The 23,595-nt window shown below is 45.5% G+C and overlaps 3 protein-coding genes across 5 annotated transcripts; 1 reads left to right on the forward strand and 2 right to left on the reverse strand.

Annotated features, from left to right (window-relative positions):
* Nucleotides 1-5,067: 5,067 nt before the first annotated feature.
* Nucleotides 5,068-9,086, reverse strand: LOC127782077 (F-box protein SKP2A-like). 2 transcript variants are annotated; one of them, XM_052309147.1, is made up of 5 exons: nt 8,861-9,086; nt 7,540-7,843; nt 6,212-6,560; nt 6,005-6,146; nt 5,068-5,605 (listed from the first exon to the last, which is right to left on the reverse strand). In XM_052309147.1, the coding sequence occupies exons 2-5, from the start codon at nt 7,797-7,799 to the stop codon at nt 5,217-5,219; spliced, it is 1,140 nt and encodes a 379-aa protein (XP_052165107.1). In that variant the 5' UTR covers nt 7,800-7,843; nt 8,861-9,086; the 3' UTR covers nt 5,068-5,216. The 2 variants fall into 2 exon arrangements, with proteins under 2 accessions (XP_052165107.1, XP_052165113.1); XM_052309153.1 differs by lacking the exon at nt 8,861-9,086 and adding an exon at nt 8,143-8,821.
* A 3,581-nt stretch (nt 9,087-12,667) lies between these two features.
* Nucleotides 12,668-17,284, reverse strand: LOC127760735 (inactive protein kinase SELMODRAFT_444075-like). Of its 2 annotated transcripts, none has more exons than XM_052285032.1 (9): nt 16,363-17,284; nt 15,370-15,506; nt 15,070-15,167; nt 14,538-14,899; nt 13,857-14,264; nt 13,608-13,768; nt 13,430-13,503; nt 13,169-13,313; nt 12,668-13,077 (listed from the first exon to the last, which is right to left on the reverse strand). In XM_052285032.1, the coding sequence occupies exons 1-9, from the start codon at nt 16,850-16,852 to the stop codon at nt 12,850-12,852; spliced, it is 2,103 nt and encodes a 700-aa protein (XP_052140992.1). In that variant the 5' UTR covers nt 16,853-17,284; the 3' UTR covers nt 12,668-12,849. The 2 variants fall into 2 exon arrangements, with proteins under 2 accessions (XP_052140992.1, XP_052140994.1); XM_052285034.1 differs by having other exon boundaries at nt 16,396-17,282.
* Nucleotides 17,285-17,782: 498 nt separating this feature from the next.
* LOC127769385 (putative esterase C31F10.02) lies at nt 17,783-20,895 on the forward strand. The gene is made up of 3 exons (XM_052294947.1): nt 17,783-18,024; nt 20,428-20,574; nt 20,650-20,895. Exons 1-3 carry the CDS (start codon nt 17,854-17,856, stop codon nt 20,791-20,793), a joined length of 462 nt encoding a protein of 153 aa, XP_052150907.1. The 5' UTR covers nt 17,783-17,853; the 3' UTR covers nt 20,794-20,895.
* The last annotated feature ends 2,700 nt before the right edge of the window (nt 20,896-23,595 follow it).

Consider the following 23,595-nt stretch of genomic DNA (forward strand, 5'->3'; position numbering starts at 1 on the left):
TTCGTAATATGAGTAGTATTTGGCTAGTGATATTATGGTCATTTAAAGAGTGGAATCAATATTTCATCTTTCAAAAAAAAGGTATAAATACAGAGATATGTAATTAATGCATGTGACTATGACCTCATGAATGAGCAGAAAGTAAAAGAGAAATAGTATGCTTGAGATGAATTTTCCAAATGTAGTGTTTAGTATTTTCCATATGATGGTGAGATTAATAATATTAATATCCACACCAACAAAAATCTAGAACATGAGGTCTAGTACCAAATAGTCAAAAGTCATTATCGGAATATGAAAAATGTGTAATTATCATCGACTTCCTTATCCGTTGGAAAATGACGTTGTCTCTCCTACTTGCCAGCTTTCTTTGGATCAGATTATCCTAGAAGGAAACAAAATATAGAGGCAATCTATCATTTATTCTGATGATGTTCTATGCATGGACCAAACACGCATGCCTAAATATTTTTGCAGGTAATAGGAGGACCATTCCACATGAGGAACTTGAGGTAGGAGTGTTCTTTTCTATCAAAGATGATGTGGACCAGTGAAAGCGTTGCAAACTTTAAGCTAAACTAGAATTTTCTCCAATGATATGTTGTCAATTTCACTTACTAGTAATATCGTCTCTAGTATCTAATTTTGTTCGCTGGCATCGGTTGGATGGAGCTTTGGTGAATGCTGTAAACTTACTATTTCTTTTCTATCTTTGATTTTTTTTAAAAAAAACAAAGCAAAACTCCTTCTTCCATTTCAAATATGTAATTTTGCAGGTCAACTCCCCAAGTGCTTATTTGCGCTATATGTCAAATTTTCTCAAATAGTCTTGATGATATTTCACATTGACTATTGAGTACTCAGTCTTACAGATAGCCACAAAACGTTGAATGGAGATGCTTGCTTACACTGGATCCTATCCATTTGGTGTGGAGTACGTTTTGGCATTTTCGGCTTCACCGCGTCCCTACCAAACCAAACCAAAGCAGCTGATCATTTCACAGCTTGACCGTTGAAAACTATGGAAAAGTTTATTTTAAGTGCGCATAAACCATAGTGGAGAAAATAACCTAATAGAAATAGACAAGTAGCTGTACAAATTAGTGGGTCCATGAATGTTAATTTCTACGAAATTGCCGTCGCCTTCTTGTTGAAGGCTTGATCTACCGTATTGTCTTGGTCTAAAAGGTTTGATCCAACAGAAACTTCTACAGGTATCAGCTTACCGTACTTGATGTTGCAAAGCTATCACCCACTTTTTCCGTAATCCTAAACCCTTACCTTTTCTGGTCATCTTAAGTGCTAATCCAAAGTAATTTTTCTGGTCATCTAGTAATCCGTAATATAAGCTCATACAATTCTAACTTAATTAACGCATGCTTCACATATCATCATCTGAACATATCAGCATATCATTACCAGTTCATCAAAGTCACCACCGGCCCATGCCTGACTTTTTGACCGGGATTAATTTATCACCACGTTTATTTGTTTGTGATCCACATTTCCGAAATGCTGGAGGTACATACTTAGGATAAGATTGTTTTTACCTGCTTTGGATAATTATTCATGTAAAAATAAACTCTCAGATTAATTAAGGTCCTTAAGCTCCAACTAATCCGTGTTCATTTTCTCAGGTAGTCACTCTCTCTCCCCAGTGTGAAAGGCGGTTTTTTTCTTGGGATTCCCGTGGGCTGAAGAAGCCAGCAAAACCATTTCTCTGTCAATCCAGCGTGCAATGCTTTCCAGCAAACTTAAAAAAGCTTTTTTTTAGGCGATTAAATAAGGGTAAATAAAGTACGTGTGCTGCTAACAAATGTCATGCAAGATTGGATTAGATTAGGCACGCCTGGAGGTGTCGTTTCGTGCTGGGCCTTTTGACTCCTTGCCCTCCTATAGTCCTATTTGCTTGCAGCTGGTAGTCCACTAGAGTAGTGAGATTATTTTTTTCATGGCCAAGCAAGCAATGTTGTTGTCGTGTGATCATGTTAGTCAAATTGCAGACGTGTGCATACATGTAACATATCACCAATCATTCAGAAACTTTAAGTTCTACTCTCTCTATTCCAGTTTAATCATCCTCTAAATAAATAATACCAAAACTAAGGACACTAAAATGTATATCATTCTTAAATTAATCCTCATCGGTTAAGGTGCTTTTACTACAGTACTATAGTATTTTTTTTCCTTTTTCTTTTACTTCATCAAAACATCTCTGTTTTCGCCTTGCAGCCTTGAGAGTTTTTGAGTCCCTGATTTGTTCTGCTTGTTGCCGGTGACTGCTGAGCAATTTGGTGCAATACACTGAATCTGATATCCGACATTGAATCCAGAAAGCATGCGTGCAACTTGCTCTGGCTGGCTAGGCATGGGCGTCTGTGTTATCCGTGCCCGGTTTGCGATCTGTGTGTGTGTCCCTCTGCTGCGACGTTGCATGCGACGAAACGGCACGCATGTTGGTTTGCATCTATCAGACATTCAGACATAGAGGAGAATCTTTCGTACAAGAATGGTGGTGCCCATGCGTGCGACCGTGCGGAAGCTGCAACAGCCCGTGACACACGCACACCCCACGCCTCGTCGACGACAGCATCTCAGTATTGGAATCGTACAGTAAAAACAATCTTAATACATACAAGTGGCAGCCAATCTGATAATACACTAAACCTTTTTTTGATCTTTGTTACTACTGTAACAAGGAGCAGAGGTCATCTTCTCCTCACCGTGCCGGCCCATAAAATTTATGGCCTGGGCCTGGAAAGACCATGGCAGGTGTTGGGCTGGTGTCGCTTGCAATGGGCCCGAAACGAACGTGAGCCCATTGGGCTGGCACCGATCGAGAGCTTCGCGATCCATCGACTGCACAGCAGGCCGGTGTCCAGTTCCCGTGCGATCTCCTCAATCCGGCCCGTTCCCGATGCCCATGGCCGTCTGCTGCTTCTGCCTCCGTGAGGCCTCTAATCACGAATGGAAGTAGATCATGATCATGCATAGGAATAAGTTCACTTGATGACCCTCAAAAGTGATCGGAATCTAATCCATGACCCTAAATCGCAAAACCGGATATCTCGACCCTCAAACTATTAAAACCGGTGCAATTTTACTCCCTTAGCGGTTTTAGAGTGCGGTTTCGCTGACGTGGCGGTATTGACCTAGTCTGTATGCTGACGTGGCGCTTATATGGCATTTAAATTAAAAAGATATACGTGGGACCCGTTTGTCATTCACACACAATTGTGGATCCCACTGACATGTGGGCCCCACATGCCATCTTATCCGTTTCTTCTTCCTCCCCTCCCCCCTTCTCTATTCTCTCCCTCTCCCCTACAGCCGTCCGCGGGGAGCGAGCGGAGGCGGGCGGGGGCTGAAGCAGCGGCGTACGGCGGGAGCTGAAGCGGCGGCGGCGGAGGTAGGTTGGAGTCCATGTCGTGCCGCTGCCACCACCACCCGCACCACCCGACGGCCGGCATCGAGATGTCGTCGGCGGCCGAGCTCCCCTCTGCGGGTGTCGCGGCGGCTGGCGGAGACTGCGGCGAGCGGCGGAGGCGCAGGTGTGGAGCGGCGGCCTGCGAGCGGCGCGACGGAGACGCGGGTGTGGCGGCGGCGACCTGCAGGTCGAGCAGGGCGCGGCCGAGCTCGCCGTACCCCGCCGCGTGTGCCTCCCGCCGCCGCCGCTGTGGTCTCCTCCATCTTCGCCGCGGTGGAGCTCAGCCCGGGCACCGCCGCCGCCCGCAGGCGATCAGCTACACCGTCCGCTCCGACCGCCTCGACGCGCTCGCGCTGCTCCTCCTTCTCGCAGCAGATATACCCATGGTGAACGAAGACGCGCAGTACGGCGACGAGCTCCGGGCCGTGTGCCCGCCGGATGCGGAGGAGACGGCGTGGGTGCACCTGGACCACGGCACGCCGGGGGAGCTCGACAGCCAGTGCTACGTATAGGAACGTGCTCGCCGGGAAGGTGCTGGCTATTCAACTCGGATCACTGGGCACTGATCAGCGAAGCGGCGACGAGGCAGATGGTCGAGGACAACGCGGTGAACCAGTCAGCCCTTTGCTTGTTGGCTTGCCGCTTGATGTTAGTACACACATGCACTGCCTGTTGCTACCGCTTGTGCTTGCTAGCCGCAGTCCAGCCAGTCCTCATCTGTCGCCCCTTGCCGATTGCCTCGGCAACCAGCAGGAGAATGCTCAACGCAGATGCCTCCCAACTCGCGTGTGGTTGCGTCGTTGTCGGCTGGCTCAGCACGCCGACCGCGTCCATCGGCGGCGGCGGCGCCTCCCCCGCCCGCGCCGCTCCTCCCGCCTTCAACGCCGCCGCCGTCGCAAGTGCAGGAGAAGCCACCGCCGGATGCTGCCATCTTCGAGGGGATGCCGACGCGAGTCGCGGTGGCGAGACACAAGCGGCCCTTACGCGTTCGTGGGCGCGGCGGGAGAACGGCGGAGACGGGTGCGTCGTGGCCGGCAGAGAGGGCGTGGAGCACAGTGGTGGATAGTGCAGTCACGAGGCCGAGGGTGGCGAGGACACGGCCATTCTCGTGGCCCGTTTTCTTCCTTCCGACGGCCAACCTTCCACGGCGGGCTCGATCTCCGCCGCCGCCGCCGCTCCGGCCCTCGCCCGCACGCCGCCGTCACCGCTCCAATGCCACTCCCAGGTCTCCGCCGCCGCTGGCCACCGTCCCACACTCGCGGAGAGAAAGAGAGAGGGGAGAATATGATTTATGTGAGCCCCACATGTCAGTGGGTTCCACCCATACTTTTGGTGAATGACAAATGGGTCCCACGTATATATTTTTATTTATAATGCCACCTAAGCGCCACGTGGACAGAAGACCGAGTCAATACTGCCACGTAAGCACCACGTGGACAGAAGACCGAGTCAATACTGCCACATAAGCGCCACGTCAGCGAAACCGCCCTCCAAAACCACCAAGGAAGTCAAATTGCACCGGTTTTAAGAGTTAGGGGGTCGAGATATCCGGTTTTGTGGTTTAGGGTCACGGATTAGATTTCGATCACTTTTGAGGGTCACAAAGTGAACTTATTCCTCATGCATGTACTCTTCAGAGATTTTGATCCAAAAGAAACATATGATCCATGACACCATCCATCCACAAACACAGAAGCAGTTTTCCCCAGTCCATCGTAAGCAATCCTGGGGTTTTAATTTACATCTTCCTCAAATCCGAGCTGTTCTAGTTTCTACAAGAGGGAGCTTGCTAGTAGGCATGGTTGGAGAGGATGGCCCTCCCATGGCGGTGCGGGTGGTGAGCGCAGGCGCAGTGGACGGAGGTGAGGCTGAGGCATCCGCTGATGATGAGGGAGTGCCGCTCCGGGCACGTGTGGAGCGCCGGGAAGGAGTCGCACACCGCCTGGACCGCCGGCGGCGTCAGCGCCGTGCACTGGCTGATGTTCAGGCTGGCCAGCCCGTCGGCGCCGGCGCCGGCGTTCTTCCTCGCCGCCGCGTCCCAGCTCCGGCCTTTGCTCCTCACCCGCCGGCTGTTCGCCGCCAGCGAGTACATTGCCCGGTCGGTGATGTTCTGGCAGTAGTAGAGCCCCAGCGACCGCAGGTGAGGGCAGCCATTGGCAAGAGCGACCACGCTCTCATCTGCAGATCAAGAAATTGATCAGATGCCATTTTGTCAGGCTTCGTACAGTTTAGAGTAAATCAGCATGTCAAAGCAAATGTTATTCAAAATTCAAACTGAACAATTTTAACATTCTGCCAAAATTTTGGTAACTTTAATAGTAAACATGCTAATTTGGATTGAAGCCAAACAATTGGTAGTGACCACGCTCAATTTGGCTACATTCTATAATCTTCTTCACTCTCATACTAAATTTTGGCTTTATATTGGTATTAAACCAAACATAGATTAGCTAACTTTGCCCTACCAAAAAAATTGATAGTGCCAAAATTTACCTAGATTTTGGTACTACCAATTAATTGGTAGTGTAGAGAACCAAATAGGCCCTCTGATCAAGGAAAAAAAACATCGGAGATTACCTGTTATCAGAACACAGCCACACAAGTCCAGAGCCCGAAGTTCAGGGCACCCTGATGCCAAGCTGGTCACTCCCTTGTCAGTTACACTATCACACCAGCCTAGGTTCAAAGACTGAAGCTGACCACAGTTACAGGCGATGGCCTGCATCAAGGTTATAAAGATCAGAAAGAATTCGATGGAGAGCAATGGCGCAACTACTTTGGTACCTGCAATGCTCTGTCGGAAACTGCCCTCACACACCCGCACAGATTCAGGCATTTCAGGTTCTTGCACTGGCTACTGAGATAGGCCAAAGCAGCATCGCTGAAATTGGAACATCCACTGATGTTGAGCCTTGTAAGATGGGGGCATCCATGTGCCAGAGCATACAACGATCGGTCGCTAAGCCTAAAGCTTCTGCTAAGATCCAACTCGCGTAAATCATGACAGTTATTTGCTACAGCCTCCACTGCACTGTCCTCGAGCTGAGGTTTGATTTGCCGTAAAGAAAGAACTTGCAGCTTCGTAAATTTCTGAGCAAGTGACATCACCAAGTCATTCATGTGAGCCTGGCACCTGAAAACAACACTCTCCATGGTTAACCAACAGCCTATTGTCCACAGATGCAATCAAAATTTTGTTCAGAATGACGAGGTTTTGCAGTCACTAAACAATATGTCTGAATAAAACATACTCCTAAACCATATTGCCAATACAAAGTTATCTGATCATGCTTCTTAAACTCTCGTATGACTGTCTTAGTATCAAAAGTTTCAATCAAACAAGCATTTGCACCACCTTGCAAAAAACTAGTAACACAACAAATGATGTTTATGACTCAATGTGACCACAGATAATACTCTTCTCAATTGGTGGCGCGAGCAAACAGATGAGGCAGAAAAGTTGCAACAGAAAGGACTACGTTCAGTTTTCTTGACCATTGGGAGATTTGGACGGAAAGAAACAATCGCATTTTCAGAGGGAAGGAGTCTACACCATCAGCACTTGCTGGCAAGATCATAGATGAGCTTCATTTGTGGGAAATGGTAGGTGCCAAGGGAGTGAAGTGTATTTATGTTAAGAGATTAGGCTTTTGTTTTTTCTCAGGAGTGCAGGCAGGAAGAGTTCCTTCACGAATGCCTCTCCTGCCTTCTGTTCTGTATAGTTTTTGTGTTCTCTAACTTCTTCTATAATATAAAACCAGCTCGCTGGGTTCTTTCAAAAAAGATGTTTATGACTCAATAGAAAACATTGGAACAAGCCAGTCAGAATATTTTTGTCAGACATCATAAGTGGCAAACAGGCAAGTTTCTATAAACACTACAAAATTAAAATCCGGAGTTTCTTTAGCTATAAAAGCATCCAATTTAAAAGTTACATAACTATTTTGTGATATTATCACATAACAATTCTTCTATGTCTCTAATATTCAACATGTCAATACTATGTGAGCCATCTACCCATAAAAGGTCAGATAGAGACGACACGAAGAATATAAATGTTTCGTGAGAATCATATTCAGGAATGGGAGGAGAAGGCAAATTGCCAAACTCACCACGAAAGAGAAAGATTCGTGACTCCCCATTCTAATGTATCACGCCAACCGGTGCAAACACCAGAGCCCACGATTACCATCCTGTCGTCTCCAGCCATCGATAATATCCGCAGGAGCAGCTCCATGGGAAGGTCCTTCCAACCTAACAAGGTAGTCCCTGTGCCCTCATGATGTGCCTGTCCACTCTCACCCTCTCCAGAAACCATAAGTGCGTTGAACGAATTGTCCAATTCACCACTCATCAGCTGCTCACCGTCCATTCTTTTTTTTTTTTGGATAATCTGAAGCTCCGAATACAGCTAACCTGCAAGCAACAGTGAAGTTATTAGGGACTCTGCACTGATGTCAAATCCCAATCTGAACTTGATGCTACCAGAATATAGCAAATTAATCCCAGAAAAACTCAACAAAACAGATGGGAGCAATCATAAAGTCGTTTTGCAACTGAAAAACTCAAATCTTCAAAAGAACCGAAATAGAGCTAAGAATGGAGAGATAATTCAGAAAGAGCAACCTTACTATCAACAATTCTACACCATCTAGATGAGAATATTATCATAAAAATCTCCTAGAGAAACTTATAGGGAACACACAGAAAGGTACCTCAAAGGAGCTCCTAAAAAAGCACGTATTCTCTGCAAGTGGCAATTTGAGCAGAAACCGAACTTTTTTTTTCCTTTTGTATAAAAAAAGGAGCTCCTTGTAAAGGTCAGAACCGCATTAAACCCAAATGCAGATGAGTCGGCAAGCAAGGAGGAGGCGAGGCGCAAGCTGCCCAGCCTTTGATTTGGCCGAAAAATTCAATCCCTTCTGTCGCTAAAACACCAGAGGCGTGGCCGGCACCGCAAATCCCAATCAACAAGAGGCAAGTAGGCAACAAAGCTAGGCTTTCAGATGATTCCGGGCCACGAGAAGCTAATCCAGGAAAATTCACCAAGAAAAAGCTCAAATCATTTGGAGGCGAGATGAATGAGCGAATGATAACGGAGTCAATCTCCAACGCAGATAACATCCGTTCAAGACTGATAGTGACCTGGTCTAAATATCTTCAAGAAAGGGAGAAAAAAGAAGAAAACAACTCCATCGCTAAGGATCGCAGTAGCTTTCGCGCACAGCCAGCCACACAAACAAAACAGCTCCTCCCGAAATGCAGAGTAAAGCTCAAAGATTCATACGGCATCCAAGAAAACTACATGGGATCCAAACCACGAGAGAGGGCGATCTCCTCATCAGCATCTACCACGAATCCCTGACACAAAGGCCAAGAAATCCCGCAAAAGAATTCACCCCCATAAGACGTGAAACTTCCTTTCTTACTCACCTAGTCCTCGCTCCTCCTCCAAGAACACGCGAAGAAAGAAGAAACTCTAGATGAGGCAGTCGATAACCCGGGGGAGAATTTTGTTTTTGGTTTTTGCCGCAGCTGTGAACTGGCGGCTGGGTTGGGAGGGGAGGAGGGCTCGGGTTCTTGTAGGGGAGGAGGACGCCACCGGGGAGGGCAGCGACGCGGCCCGAGGTGGCGCGTGGCGGGTGGAAGGAGAGGACACGTGGGCGGTGGCGTCGGGGGGGCGGGGGCGGTTAGGGCCCCGGGATTTTTATCCCCGTTGATTTGCGGATGCGGGGACGGGAAAACGGGAGGAGTTCGCTGTCCGGACTCCAGGCCTGGAAGCTTTTGCCCCCGGGAAGGCTCTGGAAGGGCCGAAGGGAGGGATCGTACGCCTTGCTCTATCAGGTCACGATTTATTTATTTATTTTTTACCGGGCTTGGCCGGTAGAAGGCCCAGCAGAAATTTTGTGCTTCTGCATCTATGGCTATATCCGCTAACCTGAATTTAGACATAACCCGGATTTATTGTATTAGGCGTCCCAATCTAGATTGGTTTATTTGGAATAGACGTAATGCACACTCCTGCTGTGCAAAGATTAATTTAGGTGTGTCTATATTCTATAGCACTAGTACCCAATAAAAGGAAACCTGAATAGCAAGGGCTAGAAATTTTGAAAAACGGTTAGCATGTGGATTTTTCCTCTTCTGTCTACTAACTCATTTTCAAGCAGCGAGGCTATTCGATCAAGCTGTAAATTTTGGCATGTTCGACAGCAGTGGTAGCATCTGCAGTCGCACATTATGCATGCTGTTTATAACACTATTCTGGCTGGATACGGCGCAACCACAACCCTAACAGCGGAATAGGCCTTATGAGAAACAACCAAGCATCGGATCTTGGGGCTTGATCAGATTATAGCTAAAATAAACCTTACCAAGTTTTGGTAATGCAAAAAATTTAGCAATACATTTTTGGCAAGTGATAGGATTTCTTATGTATTGACCAGATTTGGTAACGAACTAAACGTAGACATTTTTTTTAAGTAACTTTGCGAAAAAAATAGTAGGGTTAAAAATTGAATCAAAGTGAACATGCACTTGATAAGCTAAGATATCTTAGCTTCTAGCTACTAATTCATTTTCAAGTAATAAGGCTATCTAATTGAGTCGGAAATATTAAGAAATAGCTGGTATGTATCGAATTGCTTCTAAATTCTACTAATTCATTTTCTGAATCCTACCGTTGAGTTTTGCATACTAAAAAAATGAATATAGACTTTTCGGATAGGCAGATATTCGAGCAGCTGTGCATTTGCTAGAAACTTTTCATTTTACATTGCCAGTTTTACAGAAGATTAGAGTAGATTATCCAGCCAGAATGCCAGATGGCCGTCCAGATTCAATGAACTAAACCAATGAACCTACAGTACGGCATGAGACCAATCATGCCTCCATTGATTGATTGATCGATCCCAAAAGACAGGCGAGACACCGGCCTCTGATCAGATCAATCTTTGCTCCCTTAGTGGGCAGTGTCACTCACCACTCTACATGCTGATTTGTCCTTGCTAATGCTCTACTGCTACCCACTCGCTTGTCGATTTGCAGTCGCCATGAACCTAGCCACGAATCTAGCCCAAATTGGCACTCATCCCCGGAGCTCCCAAAGCAGAAAGCACCCGACGAGCAAGAGACAGAGGCAATGTGGTGATAAGATCAACAGAGATGCTTTGGCAGAGATCGGCCACGACGTAGATCGATTTGTAGAGATTAATTTATTAATAGATGGGTTAACCAAATCGCATGGCATCTTCTCATGCGGGTTGACGCAAGCATGCATGGACCCCGTTAATTGGCTTAATTTGTGGTCTTAATACAGAGGATTACTCAGTTTCAGAGTTTCTATGTGTTGCTCAGGGCAAAGGTTGGATTGGATGATCCGGCAAGCAAAGTAGACGCAACCTTTAAGCTATAATAATGGCCATAGTTATCTAGCCTTTCAGTGTGTGTGATGTTTACTTGGATGTATCCTTCTAAACTCTGACTGAATTACCAGTTTACCACGCAAAGGATTGTTAATTTCATGTAAAGTTGAGTTTATTAAAAAGAAAAACATCTGACCATCTCATTCCATGGGCTCCTTGGTTCTGCAGAAGCCATCAGTTCACAGGTCTTTTTCCTGACGTTGATCAGTTCACAGTAATAATCCTGTGACTTATGTCATCTTTCAGCAAGAAACCGCAGGCAGAAAAGGCTAAAACCTAGTCAAGTACCATGTTCAGAGTAGGAAGTCATCAGGAAGAGCTTCTCCGGATACTCGCAGACATTTCGAGATGCTTTTATCCCTGAACAAATTCCTGCTTATGTGTACAGTATGTTTAGCATTTTTTTTTTTTTTGACGCAATACGCTTAACATGACACACATGATTCCTTTCCTCATTTAATGTACAGAACTATCAATTCAGAATATGTGTTCTTTGCTAATCCCGAACGATGGAGAAGCTTGGCTTTTAATTATAGTTGATGTGGACGCAAAAATCCTTGTACCTGAATTCCTTGTTTCTGCAGTTTTTGATCGGTTGCCTACAAGCTGGAACAGCAATGGCGTCTGCTGCTCATTTGCTTGCTGATTTCAACAATTGGCTATGCTATGGGATATCAAGAACAGCTTTGATCAAAACACTGTGTGAGTCAGCATCTGACGAGTTCTGATATTGATAGAGGTGGCTGGGGTCCATTAGTATTAGATTAATGATGAGACCTGAGCGTAACACAAGTTCCTTCTAATCCTTCTCTTGGCAGATTCTCTTTTAACTGTTGTATCAAGTAAAGGAAATTGGAATGGTTCCTTGTCAACATTAAAGCTGTCACAACACGATGCATGAGTGGAGTGCTACTCATCTTTTTCTTGTTCAGAGATTCCTAAGATAAAATTTGTTTCATTAAACTGACATAGTACAACTTTAGCACGGCCTTCTAATTAACATAGAAAATTTTGCCAATGATGTTGTTTACTCGTAACTTGTTGTTTCATTAGTAGGAAAAGCACCTTTCCTCCTAGTACACAACACCTTTCAGTTTCGTAGGATAACGTTATAGTATTCCAGGAGGGAAGAACAGCAACTTTTCTTGCGCACACATATATGCTTTTGCAGGTTCTTGGCTTCTTGGGTAATACTAACATTCTGCCCTCATTTATTTTCTGAAATTGCATCCTGGGAATAGGCATCCAATCAAAAGGCATTTTATTCCCCCTACGAACTCAAATCGTTGAAACGGTTCGGCCGCCTAATGATGACCCAGAATTTCAGACTTCCCATTCAACAGAATGCTGGTTCCATTGCCAACTTGTAGAGGCTGGAAAAGGACGGCAGACAGCAATCCACAGGTCAATTCATTCCCTATAAGCATGAATGTCTTTTTAATCAGAAGTTTTTTTTTTAATTTCTTCTGTAAGTTAGTGATTGGAATGGCCCCATAAACTATATTCTGCAGAAACCTGTTCAGCTGGGATCAAAAGCAGATGTCAGCATTTTAGATGGCTCATATCCTTATCTGATTAGTACTCATTTTCACCTAAAAACGGCAACGGATGGAGAAACTGAAGGAAAACAGCTGCCTAGATTGCATATCTTTATATTAGCAGAAACTAAACTGCTGAGTTACATATATGCTAATAAAATGGTCACAACATAGCACGGCTCACTCTTCTTTCGTACTCTACAGATCACACTCTTCACCTACACAGTAGCCCCAAAATTTGATGTTAGTAACACAAAGGACAATGACATGACAAGATGCTTTTCTTTCATTTACAAAGATAAGACAGAACTATCAGAAAGTGAAGCGCTGATTCCTCAAACATACAGCGTTGTATGCATGTGAACAGATAACGGGAGAGAGATGGAAAAAGAAATCACAACAGTGGCAGAGTATTATTAAGGGTGAACTCAAAGCAGACGATTTCTCTCTGAATACTGCTTCACTTGGTAAAGTGTGGGATGAATTGCCGGGACAAATCTCTGATGTGTTCATTTTCTGACTCAATAAGACGAACAACCTCTCCCATAGAAGGCCGCTGTTCTGGGTTTGTCCTGACACAAAGATATGCAGCTCTTGCTAGATGATACAGCCCATACGTATCGTATGTTTCTGCAATGCGCTCATCAATTAGTTCATGTAGTGCAAGACTCTCGACCAAAGGTTCAGCCTGAAAATTTTGAGGTGTCAGAAATGAATGGTGCAGGTCTACTGTAAGTAGGTTGACAAAAACAATAAGAAGGATCTACTAAAGTGAATACCCATTGTAATATATGTGTACACTGCCCTCCACATTCATCAAGCACCTTGCGACCAGATATCAGCTGGAAAAGAACAATCCCAAAGGCATAAACATCTGTTCTGACAGAAACTATGCCATATTCAGCATATTCGGGAGCCAAGTATCTGACAATAATGACAAGAAATACTGGTACTGTTAGACCTTAGAAAACAGGAGCAAAATGTTAGCATAAATTAGAAGATAAAGTTTTATCGGTGAAATAATTTGAGTTTATTCCAACCCTGATTGCCCCAGAATCCTTGTATGGATAGAAGCATTGCTAGCCTTCCATTTTGCAAGACCAAAGTCCCCAAGCTGTGATGGTATAACATATACAATCACAGTCAGATTGCATGAAGCATTTGCATCTTGAAATAAACAGATAAGCAGTGACTGAGATCTAGTATTCTCCAGATTACCATAGGAACAAAGTCATGTGTCAAAAGTACATTGCTTGGGCGCAAATCCCGATGAATAATTGGACCAGCACGACATTCTTCGTGTAGAAAACGCAGCCCTTTTGCTATACCAAGGGCAATAGCATGCCTCTTGTGCCATTCCAGTAAGTTTGCGTCCTTGTCTATTTCATCAAGTGACGAGCAAAGTAAATTAGCCACCCTTCATCTTCACAATATAAATTACTTTCTGCACATCAACTAAGCTCTTACCAAATAAATGCCACTCAAGGGATTTGTTGCATATGTACTCATACACCAAAATGTTGTAGCTTTCTTTGCAACAATACCCAAGCAGCATGACAATATTTCGGTGCCGGGCAAAGCTGAGAACTTGTACTTCAGAGAAGAACTCGGTATAGCCCTGTGAGCTTGCTTCCTTGTGTACTTTAGCTGCTATGACCTGGCCATCCTTGAGTTGGCCCTTGTAAACATGCCCAAACCCACCCTCACCCAGCAAATTCTCATTTGAGAATTCAGACGTTGCAGCTTGAATCTCTGAGAAGGGGAATTTCATAGATTCCTTTATGTAAAGAACTGACTTTAGACCACAACCAGCACACAGAACTGGTCGCTCTGATGAATCATAGTGGTAGAACATGTTTCCTTCAACACCTTTACCTGTAAGGACAACAGGAGCATATGTAATGTGCGCAAATAGGTATGGTACATGGGCTGTATAAAATCAAGTATTGGAGGGTAAAATTGCACAATTTTAACTCTGAGAAAAGGTTTTCAAAAGCTCTCTAATTCTATCTGTATGAAATAGCAGAAATACAACCAGGACACAGTGTTTCCTTTTCTTTCTTTACACGTTTATCTAGTTTGAAATTTTGAGCAAAGTACACTAGTTGCTAACTTACGCTTTTGCTTTACAAAAGAAACATGCCATACCGTTGGACAAGGAATCAGTTCTGTCAATCGTTGTGAGAGACATGGCGCTCATTGATGGTGTCAAATATGACATGCTGCTCCCGACCACACTGGATGTTTCATGCATCTCGTGATAGCTTAGAGAGGCAAAATAACTTACAGGTGATGACTTGGTCAACACACTATGAGTGTCAGTATCTAATGTCTCCGAACGCAGGTCGAGTGATACTGCTAGGTGCTGCAGAGCCTTTACTTCCCCCATGCTTTTGCTCGGTGGAATTGTCCTAATTATCTTCAATGGCTGCACCACCAAGTTATCCTGAAATACTGCCACCTTGCAGGCAATGTGCTTTTCTAAGTACTTGAAATCTCTCCTGAAGTGCCTAAAAAATTACAAAATAAGTACCTCGTCAAGTATTGAACCAAACAGGCTTAAGACTTGTCACACAGATCCTCTCCTGTAATGCAGAGAGGAACTGTGTGGACAGTAATTTGTCTCTGCTGCTAGAATAGAAAGTCTGTAACAATGTTAAACAAGACATAATGTGCATACCTATCTAGTACAACCCAAGCAGCTTTGCTGGATTTGACTTCATTGATAATGACAAACTTGGCTGGTGATCCAGGAGATACCTTAAGGGTCACATTAATCTGAAATAAAAACAACGAGCATCAGAGTGTAACACAATTTTTAGTGCATGTTTTCAATCTAATCGGTGAAGCACTTCATTATCCAGACAGAAAAAGGTTGGACAGGGATTACTGGATTAGAGACGAAACTACTTGCAGTTTTGTTTCATAAAAAGAAGACTTATTTCTCTATGAAATACTCCATAAATGCAAGCATTGGTACCCCGACTTTGCTTAGCTCCTCCACGTCATGATGGAGCTTGTTTTGGTAGAATTCAGCTTTCGCCTTAACCTGATCACTTAGTAATCGCAAGTTCGTCCCGGCAAAAGAATCAATACATGCCTTGGTTTGGTATCCCACTAAACAAAGGAAAAATAAAAAGAACTAGTAAGTTTTCAGTAAATGCAATCATTACTTTGCTAACATATAACATTCGAAGTAGCACAAACACTCAAACAGGAACTGAATCCATATTTCCAAACATACCTGTACTAAGATGGATAAGGGTGCACTAGCTAACCATTATTTAAAATCGAATTATTACAGCTTCAGACTAGATATTTTTAAAATGGAACTGTTATCATTGACATTCAATGTGAAATTTCACAAAAGCAGGATCTAAACATATCATCGTATTAATGCTGGACTATCTCTTGAATAAATGAATAGGATTCTGTTTTTGAAACAAGAAAAGAGGAATTCTAACAGTTTCCTTGTGATGGAATTAGATGTTCAGAAATCCAACTTTGTCTTCAGTGATTCGCTGAATAAAGAATGCATGGATCTTCTTTTTTTCTTCTTTTATTTTCTTTTTTCCTCTTCGTCACTCTGTTTCCCTTACATGACATTATAGGTTGTCCTACCCAACGAGATGTTGCCCCAATATTGATGACCAACAGCACAGAATTGCATTAGGCACATCTATTTTACATCTCTTTCACTAACAAAACAAGAATGCCACTATAAAAATTCTATCTAAATGTACGATAAAAGTGCTAGTGTGCTACAATCCATTCCCACTCTAGAATTTGCACATGTTTAGGCTTCCACTTGTACTCATGTAATACCACTTCAATTGTGGAGTACTATGTAAATGCAAAATGCAACTAGACAGCATTTCGGGTAGGTTAATTCGTCTAAGTACAATTTCTGAGCTGTAGGAGTTAACAAAAGAGGGAGTTTTAATTCAAGGAGAAAGAGCTGGGAGAAGGTAACCCGTGGGAAAAGAAGGGGGAGCGTGGCCCTCACTGGGATTGGTGATGGCGTGGAGCACGCCGAGCACGAGGAGGGAGTCGCCGCCGGCGCGGAGGATGTCCCCGCGCGTGACCACCGCCCTGAGCGCCATCCTGATCTCCTCCTCCCGGTGGTCCCTCGTCGCGTCGAGCGCCAGCACCACCATCTGCGGCGGCGGCAGCAGCGGCGGCAGGGCCGCGGGCTGGACCGCTGCCCCGCCGCCCGCGGCGGCGCTCCCATCGGCAGCCTCCGCGGCCACCGACGACGCCGGCGTGGGGTGGTCGTCCCCGGCCGCGATGACCGAGTACATCGACATGGGCGTGCTGACCGGGGTGCTGGTGGCGCTGCTCCGGTCGTCCCCACGCCCCCGCCGCCGCCGCCTTCCCCCATCGTGGCCGCCCGGGAGCGAGGCTATTAGTAGGCCGAGGCGGCGGCGCGCGGCGGAGTATATTCGCGACAGCGCGGAGTACATCCCGCCGCCGCCGCCCTGCTTGCTGCAGGCGCGGGGGGCATCTCGAAGGCGCCGGGGCGGGATATATGGTGGGGCATCTCGCGGGCGATGGCGACGCGGGGGGTTCTACCGAGGGCGCCCGCGGCGGCGACCCGCAGCAGGTTGCGGTTGTCGCGTTAGCGCGCGCGCGGACGGCTTCGGCTTCGCCGGCGGAGGCGACGAGACGAGGCGGCGGAGAGGAGCGGAGACGAAGAACTTTTCCCGTTGCCGTCGGCCGGACACGGCCCAGCGACTTTAGGGCCCATTGCGCGAAGACTATCCGATCGCTCGCGCTGAGCATCGTAGGCCGATTTAGCAACTAAGCCCATCCCTTCGAGAAAAGAAAGCCCATGCACGAAATATAATAGGCAACATTTTGGTGTCCTCTGTTATCGATTATCAACGTGGGAGTAAATCCAACAATTAAGTGCTCTAATACCTCTTCACTTGTAGAGTGTGCAGCCCTACCCATCAAACGTGGGTCACCCAAATCACATTGAGATATGCTCTATCATAGATTTAACCGGAATTAAAACTTTAGATACTGGTCTGCACAATCTAATAAATTAGTCTGATGGGTGAGAATTGTTTTTACCTTTTAGTCGTGCTTCTCCATCATCCGTTAACGGTATGGGACTAAATCCAACAATTTAATGGAAATGGAAGATCCGACCAACCACGAAACACCACCGACGGAGAATCATACCAAAGCAAACGAGTCAGATCGTAAATCACTATAAATTATAGCAGCAGCACGTGTGGATAGGTGAGAAATTGCTGCAACACGGACCTGACGACCAGCAATCGTGGCCAGTTTCTAGCCATTTATGGCCTGTGATTAATACAGTGTGTGGCCGAACTGATTAAGAGGTGCAGCCGCCTATAAATTCAGCCTACGGAGTACTGAAACATTCACGATCTCGATCTACGCGGCATCGGAGAGAAGCTGATCGATCTATCGGTGGGGCGCGCGGCCGCGATCGATGGCGAAGCTGGCAGGCCGCGGCAGCAACGGCGCCACCGACGAGGCGCTGCGGGAGTGGCGGCATCACGGCAGCAAGTTCTACGATACGTTCACCGTCTCTGGCCTCCGCGTCGACGCCATCCAGCCCGGCCGCGTCCTCTGCTCCTTCACCGTCCCTCCTCGCCTCACGGTACGCTACTAGTAGCTACTACGTCCGTCTCATTTAGCTACTACGACCGTCTCATTTTAAATACAGTTTTGGTTTTTTCGCGTCCAATTTTAACCATCCGTTTTATTTAAAAAACTTTTGAAAAAAATTAAAAACATAAGTTAGGAGTAAAGTACTATTTATTTCATAACAACAAAAATACTAATTATAAAAAGATTTCAAATAAGTCGAATGATTAAAATTGGGCGCGGAAACTTATGGCTTCACTTAAAATAGGACGTAGTGAGTAGTAAACACTCTTTCTGTCGCAATATACATGCATCTAGAATTGTATATAATATTGCGGGCATATTTAGATTGTAGCGAAAATAAACCTTACCAAAATTTGACAAATTGCCAAAATTTTGGTAGGATTTCTTATGCATTTATTAAATTTGACAACAAACTAAACGTAGACATTTTTTTTGCAACTTTACAAAAAAAATAGTATAGTTGAAAATAGCATCAATTTGAACAGTCCCTTCATAATACAATGAGTTTAAATGGATAACTGTCCATAGTCGTTTTACTATGAAATGTCACAATCGATCCTAGATACGCTTATAATAAACGGAGGGAGTACTTCCTTTGTCCCCAAACAAACAACGCCATTAACATTTTTACATAAGGCTTGACTATTCATTTCTATACTACTTAAAAAATAAGATGTGCTTCCATCGTCCGTCAAAAAAAATAGGCGAAAAAAAAACAAGTTTGCCCGATAAAGAAAACCAGGCGAAAAAAGTGCGAAAAAAAAAGAAAAACCAAATATGCCCGATCCAGAAAAAAGGGGGGAAAAACCGGGAAAAAAACCAAAATTGTCCGATCCCAAAAAAAAAACCGGGCCAACAAAAACGTAAAAAAAAGAAAAAACAAAATAGCGATAAAAAAGTCCGACTCGGTCCCGTAAAAAAATAGCGATAAAAATAAAAAAAAAGTCCGACTCCTCGTTGCGATTCCCTCTCAGAAACAAAAAAAAAAAGTCCAACTCTAGATCCGAGTCCCACTCCGCTCGGTTTGAGTCCGAGATACTAGGCACCGCTTCTCTCAGTTTCAATCTATAGCGTGATATTCCATACATCTTGGTAAAAAAAATTGATGTGCCGGATTGAAGATCTGTTTGCAAAAACGGAACCTACATGTCGAGAGCATTTCATTTTTATATGATTTTAATTTTTGGGTTTGTACATTTGTATTTGAGTCCCTGTAATTTTTATATTTACATTTGAGTCCCTATAATCTTGCAATAAGGTGCTTTTGGTCTTTTTTTTTTGAAAAAAATAATAAATAAAAGGGATAGAACAAAGGCAGAAAGGTGCATAAAAAGGAAAAGAAAAGCCACACAAAAATGAAAATAAACAAAAAACAGTCTATTTCCCCTAAGTGGTAAAAAAACTATAGATGCAAACGGAAAAAAAAATCTAATTCGTATAAAAGGCAAAAAAAAGTGGCGAAAAAAAACGCTATATCCGATTCCTTTAAAAACGGAAAAAAGTCTGATCCCTGTAAAGGCGAAAATAATCTGAAAAAAATCTAAAAAAGTTTGTCCGATTCCCTAAGAAAGTGGCAAAAAATGGTTCGTAAAAAATAAAAAGCTGGTTCGTATAAAATAAAAAATGCACGCGAGAAAAACAATGAAAAGGGCGAAACAAAGTCCAATTTCTAATCAGTATAAATCGCTCTGAAAAAACTGTCAGAAAAAAGCTAAATTGATGGACGCTTGAGTCGGATAGGATCCATCGATTTTTTACCATCTACTACACGGTTTTTATTTCGTCATATATTCTCATGTATTGGAAAAAAGTAAAAAATAACATTCAGAAAAAACAGGCAAAAAAACCACGCGAGAAAGTAATTGTCAGAAAAAATAGGCAAAAAACACGCAAGAAAAGCAAAACAAAAAAGGGGAGAAAAATATGGTTTTCGTCATCAGTAAAAAAAGGAAAAAACATGCTAGGAAAAAATTGTTAGAAATAAATGCGCTATTTCTGAAAAATAGTTTGAGAAAATCGAGCAAGAAAAAACACCGTTTATAAAAAAAAAACAAGCCGCTCATTAAAATACAAACATTGTCATTGACATGATTATGGATGAAAAACTTATATTATCATTAGAATTTTTTCACCCGTTGTAACGCACGGACATTTTACTAGTTATTTAAAAGTTACAAAAATATTATTTTTTGTCGCAACTTGTTGTTTATCATAAAAGAAACTATAGTTTTAACATATATTTTCATATATTTATACTAATTTTTGAATAGTACGAATGATTACACGTTATATATAAAAAAAAAATCATCCGCTCAGATATTTTGGGACGGAGTAGCACACATCTACGCTTACATGTGTATACGTATGCTTACGACTCGAAAAATGAGTGAAGAATGCAAGGAGCAAACGCATGCATGGGGGCGCGGTGGCGTCTCTGGTGGACCTGGTGGGGTCTGCCGTGTTCTTCGCCGGCGGCTCGCCGAAGACGGGGGTCACCGTCGAGATCACCGTCTCCTACCTCGACGCAGCCCGTGCAAACGTAAGTACAGTACCCGTGATCGAGCTTCGGCTGCTTCGCGATGGATATTGATCGATCATGCATGCGTGGTCGCAGGAGGAGATCGAGATGGAGGCGAGGGTTCTGGGCATCGGCGAGACGACCGGGTGCGTCACCGTGGAGGTGAGGAGGAAGGGCGCCGGCGAGGTGCTGGCGCACGGCCGGATCACCAAGTATCTCGCTGTCTCGAGTAAACTGTGACGATATATAATACCATCCTGCTAGCTAAGCTTGCAGCAGGCAGGCATGTGCGTAGTGCATACATACATTGTACAATTAAATAGCTGATGATTTTTCCATGAAATTTGATGTTTTACTAGTACTAGTAGTAGATTTAAAAGTTGGCAATATATATCCGTCCCACTCTGCTGAAGGGAGTAGACGGGCGAACAGGGGAGGCTGCGAGAACCGAGAGGTGCACGAGCACGACTCGGGATTTTTCGGCCGCGGTTGGGCCTAAACCACGGTAGCCTGGCTGGATGACGGCCCATTAACCTTCTGGCCCAAGAGAGTTCGGGCCCATGTTACGATGCCACGACGGAACTGTGGATGAATAAGTCTATTCTGTCTCCCTCATGTCTTGCCACCGGTTGAATCGTGCCCCTAAATCGCAAAGGAAAAAGTACACCGAAGGTCCCTCAACTTGTCATCGAGTTACAAAATCATCCCCCAACTGCAAAACCAGATATATAACATCCATCAACTTACAAAACCGTTCACTTTAGGTCTCTCGGTGGTTTTGACCCGATTTTGTCTGACGTGACGGCTGAATCAGCATGGGATCCATGTGGGCCCCACATGCCAGGATTCCACATCATCATCCTATCTCTTTCCCCTCCTCTCCCTTCCTCCTCTCTCTCTCTCTCTCACTTTTCTCCTCTTGGGCAGGCCGGCCGGTGGGTGGGGAGGAGGTCGCCGACAGCGGGATGCAGTGGCTGCGGCGCGTACGTGGCCGTGCCGCCGGGGGCGCGGTCGGTGCGATACGCGCTCTGCCACGCCGTGACGTGCGTCCCTCGGCCGCGCCAGCCACAGCAAGCTTAGCGCCCGGAGCCACGAGAAGTAGTCGCTGATGACGAGAAGCGCCTGCGCTGCCTGCCTCGTGGTCAGGATCCGGTGCATCTGCTGGAGCGTCTGCTACCTCAGTAGATCAGCCTACACAAAAAAAATCATCGCATCACGCCATGGTAATAAGCAATTTAGTTCGCCATTGATGTTTGACCGAAGCTTGAGGAAGTTCTCCAGCGTGGTGAGCATGGCCATGGCGATGGCTATCTGTCCCATGTAGTTGGTGACGTTGTCGGCGCCTATGCCGCCGACGACCGCGGTGGCGGCCGCCGATGCCAATGTGTCTCCCAGCGTCTACTGCAGAGCCTCCATCCCCTGCGACAGCGCGTCCTCGGCCTGCTGCGAGGACTGCTGTAGGTTGCAGATGCCTATCAACTGCTGATCCGTCAGTGGCTCAAGATGGCTCTCAAGAACCTGCACAAACAACATCATCATCATCATTCAACAATAGCAGTCAATGGTAGCTTCAGATTCTTTGCTTGTTACTGAATTGAGTGGGTGATCACTCGTGTCAAACCTTGAGGAGCTCAGAGGAACAGAAGCCGCCGAGCCACATGAAGAAGCGCTCAGCGTGACTCATCCACAAGCCGGAGAGGACATGGAACACGTCGGACTAGGTGGCGAAGCTCTTGAGGCGGAACACCTGGTCGTAGTGCATCATCACGGCATCGACAAGCACGCGGAGCTCGTCCTCGCTCATCAGTGCGTTCACGCTGCCGCCGCCGTTGACGATGTCATCGGGGTACACGCGGGCGGCGGCGAGCTACCCGCGCGTCTGCGGCGAGAAGCGCGGTCTCCTCATCGGCATCAGCTACCCCGTCACAAGGCACCAGCGGCAGCCTCACCATCTCCAGCAGCGGCTGCGGCGACATCCAGATCAATAAGACCATCGTCACTGCCGCTCTAGCTCCCGGCGGCGGTTGCTTCGACCACACATGGTCCTTGGTCGGCCGTGCCGCCGCCACGTTCGAGCCCGCCCCCTCTGCAGCTTGGTGTGTTGCCGACGCCCTCCTCCTCTCCCGTGCTCGCCCCGCCGGCTGCCCTACCCAAGGAAGAGAGAGAGAGAGGAGCAAGGGGGAGAAGAGGGGAAAGAGAACTGGAGGCCAGGGGAGACCGGAGGTGCATGCGCGACCGGTAGCAGGCAGTGGAGAAGAGCGGCGGCTTGCTCGCTCCGTCGGACCACCTCACCCGCCTCGCCCGGCGACCTCCTCCCCACCCACCACTACCAGCCAGCCTGCCCAAGAGGAGAGAAGTGAGAGAGAGAGAGAGGGGGGAGGAGGAGGAAGGGAGAGGAGGGGAAAGAGGGAGGGTGATAACGTGGCATCCTAACATGTGGGGCCCACGTGGGTCCCACGCTGATTTGGCCACCACGTCGGACAAAACCACGGTGAAAACCACTGAGGGACCTAATGCAAACAGTTTTGTAAGTTGAGGGATGTCATATATCTGGTTTGTGATTGGGGGACGTTTTGTAACTCGACGACAAATTGAGGGACGTTCGGTGTACTTTTTCCAATCGCAAAACCGGGTGTAACCCTGGGGGATCCTAATGGGCGATCGATCACCCAGAGACGGGGGGTAGCGATCGATCCCCTCTCCCCTCCCTCCCTCCACCCCTCCACCTGGTTTGCTTTTTTGGCACCGCATTACTTTTCTATTTTAGTAAATTTATACATCTAAAGTTTATACACCTCAAGTTTACACATATAAAGTTTAGAGACCAAAAGTTTATAAGTCAAAAGTTTATATATCCAATTCAAATTTGAATTTGAATTCAAATATTTTTTTATATATAGTATTTCTATACATCTAAAGTTTATACACCTAAAGTTTATAGACCTAAAGTTTATAAGTCAAAAGTTTACATACCCGTTTCAAATTTGAATTTGAATTATATCCGATTCAAATTTGAATTTGAATTCAAATATTTTCTATATA

The sequence above is a fragment of the Oryza glaberrima genome, chromosome 1, assembly GCF_000147395.1.
Source record: "Oryza glaberrima chromosome 1, OglaRS2, whole genome shotgun sequence".
NCBI lineage: Eukaryota > Viridiplantae > Streptophyta > Magnoliopsida > Poales > Poaceae > Oryza > Oryza glaberrima.

Excerpts from the sequence above, each read along its gene's own strand:
- LOC127769385 (XM_052294947.1), top strand. The coding sequence starts at position 17,854 with ATGGCGAAGCTGGCAGGCCGCGGCAGCAACGGCGCCACCGACGAGGCG. Across the intron at positions 18,025-20,427 it reads CCGTCCCTCCTCGCCTCACG|AATGCAAGGAGCAAACGCAT; the intron begins GTACGCTACTAG and ends AAATGAGTGAAG. Across the intron at positions 20,575-20,649 it reads TCGACGCAGCCCGTGCAAAC|GAGGAGATCGAGATGGAGGC; the intron begins GTAAGTACAGTA and ends GCGTGGTCGCAG.
- LOC127782077 (XM_052309147.1), bottom strand. The coding sequence starts at position 7,799 with ATGGACGGTGAGCAGCTGATGAGTGGTGAATTGGACAATTCGTTCAAC. Across the intron at positions 6,147-6,211 it reads TTTCCGACAGAGCATTGCAG|GCCATCGCCTGTAACTGTGG; the intron begins GTACCAAAGTAG and ends ACCTTGATGCAG. Across the intron at positions 5,606-6,004 it reads TGGCTGTGTTCTGATAACAG|ATGAGAGCGTGGTCGCTCTT; the intron begins GTAATCTCCGAT and ends CTTGATCTGCAG.
- LOC127760735 (XM_052285032.1), bottom strand. The coding sequence starts at position 16,852 with ATGTACTCCGCGCTGTCGCGAATATACTCCGCCGCGCGCCGCCGCCTC. Across the intron at positions 15,507-16,362 it reads TCCCCCTTCTTTTCCCACGG|TGGGATACCAAACCAAGGCA; the intron begins GTTACCTTCTCC and ends TCCTTTGTTTAG. Across the intron at positions 14,900-15,069 it reads GCTTGGGTTGTACTAGATAG|GCACTTCAGGAGAGATTTCA; the intron begins GTATGCACATTA and ends GTAATTTTTTAG.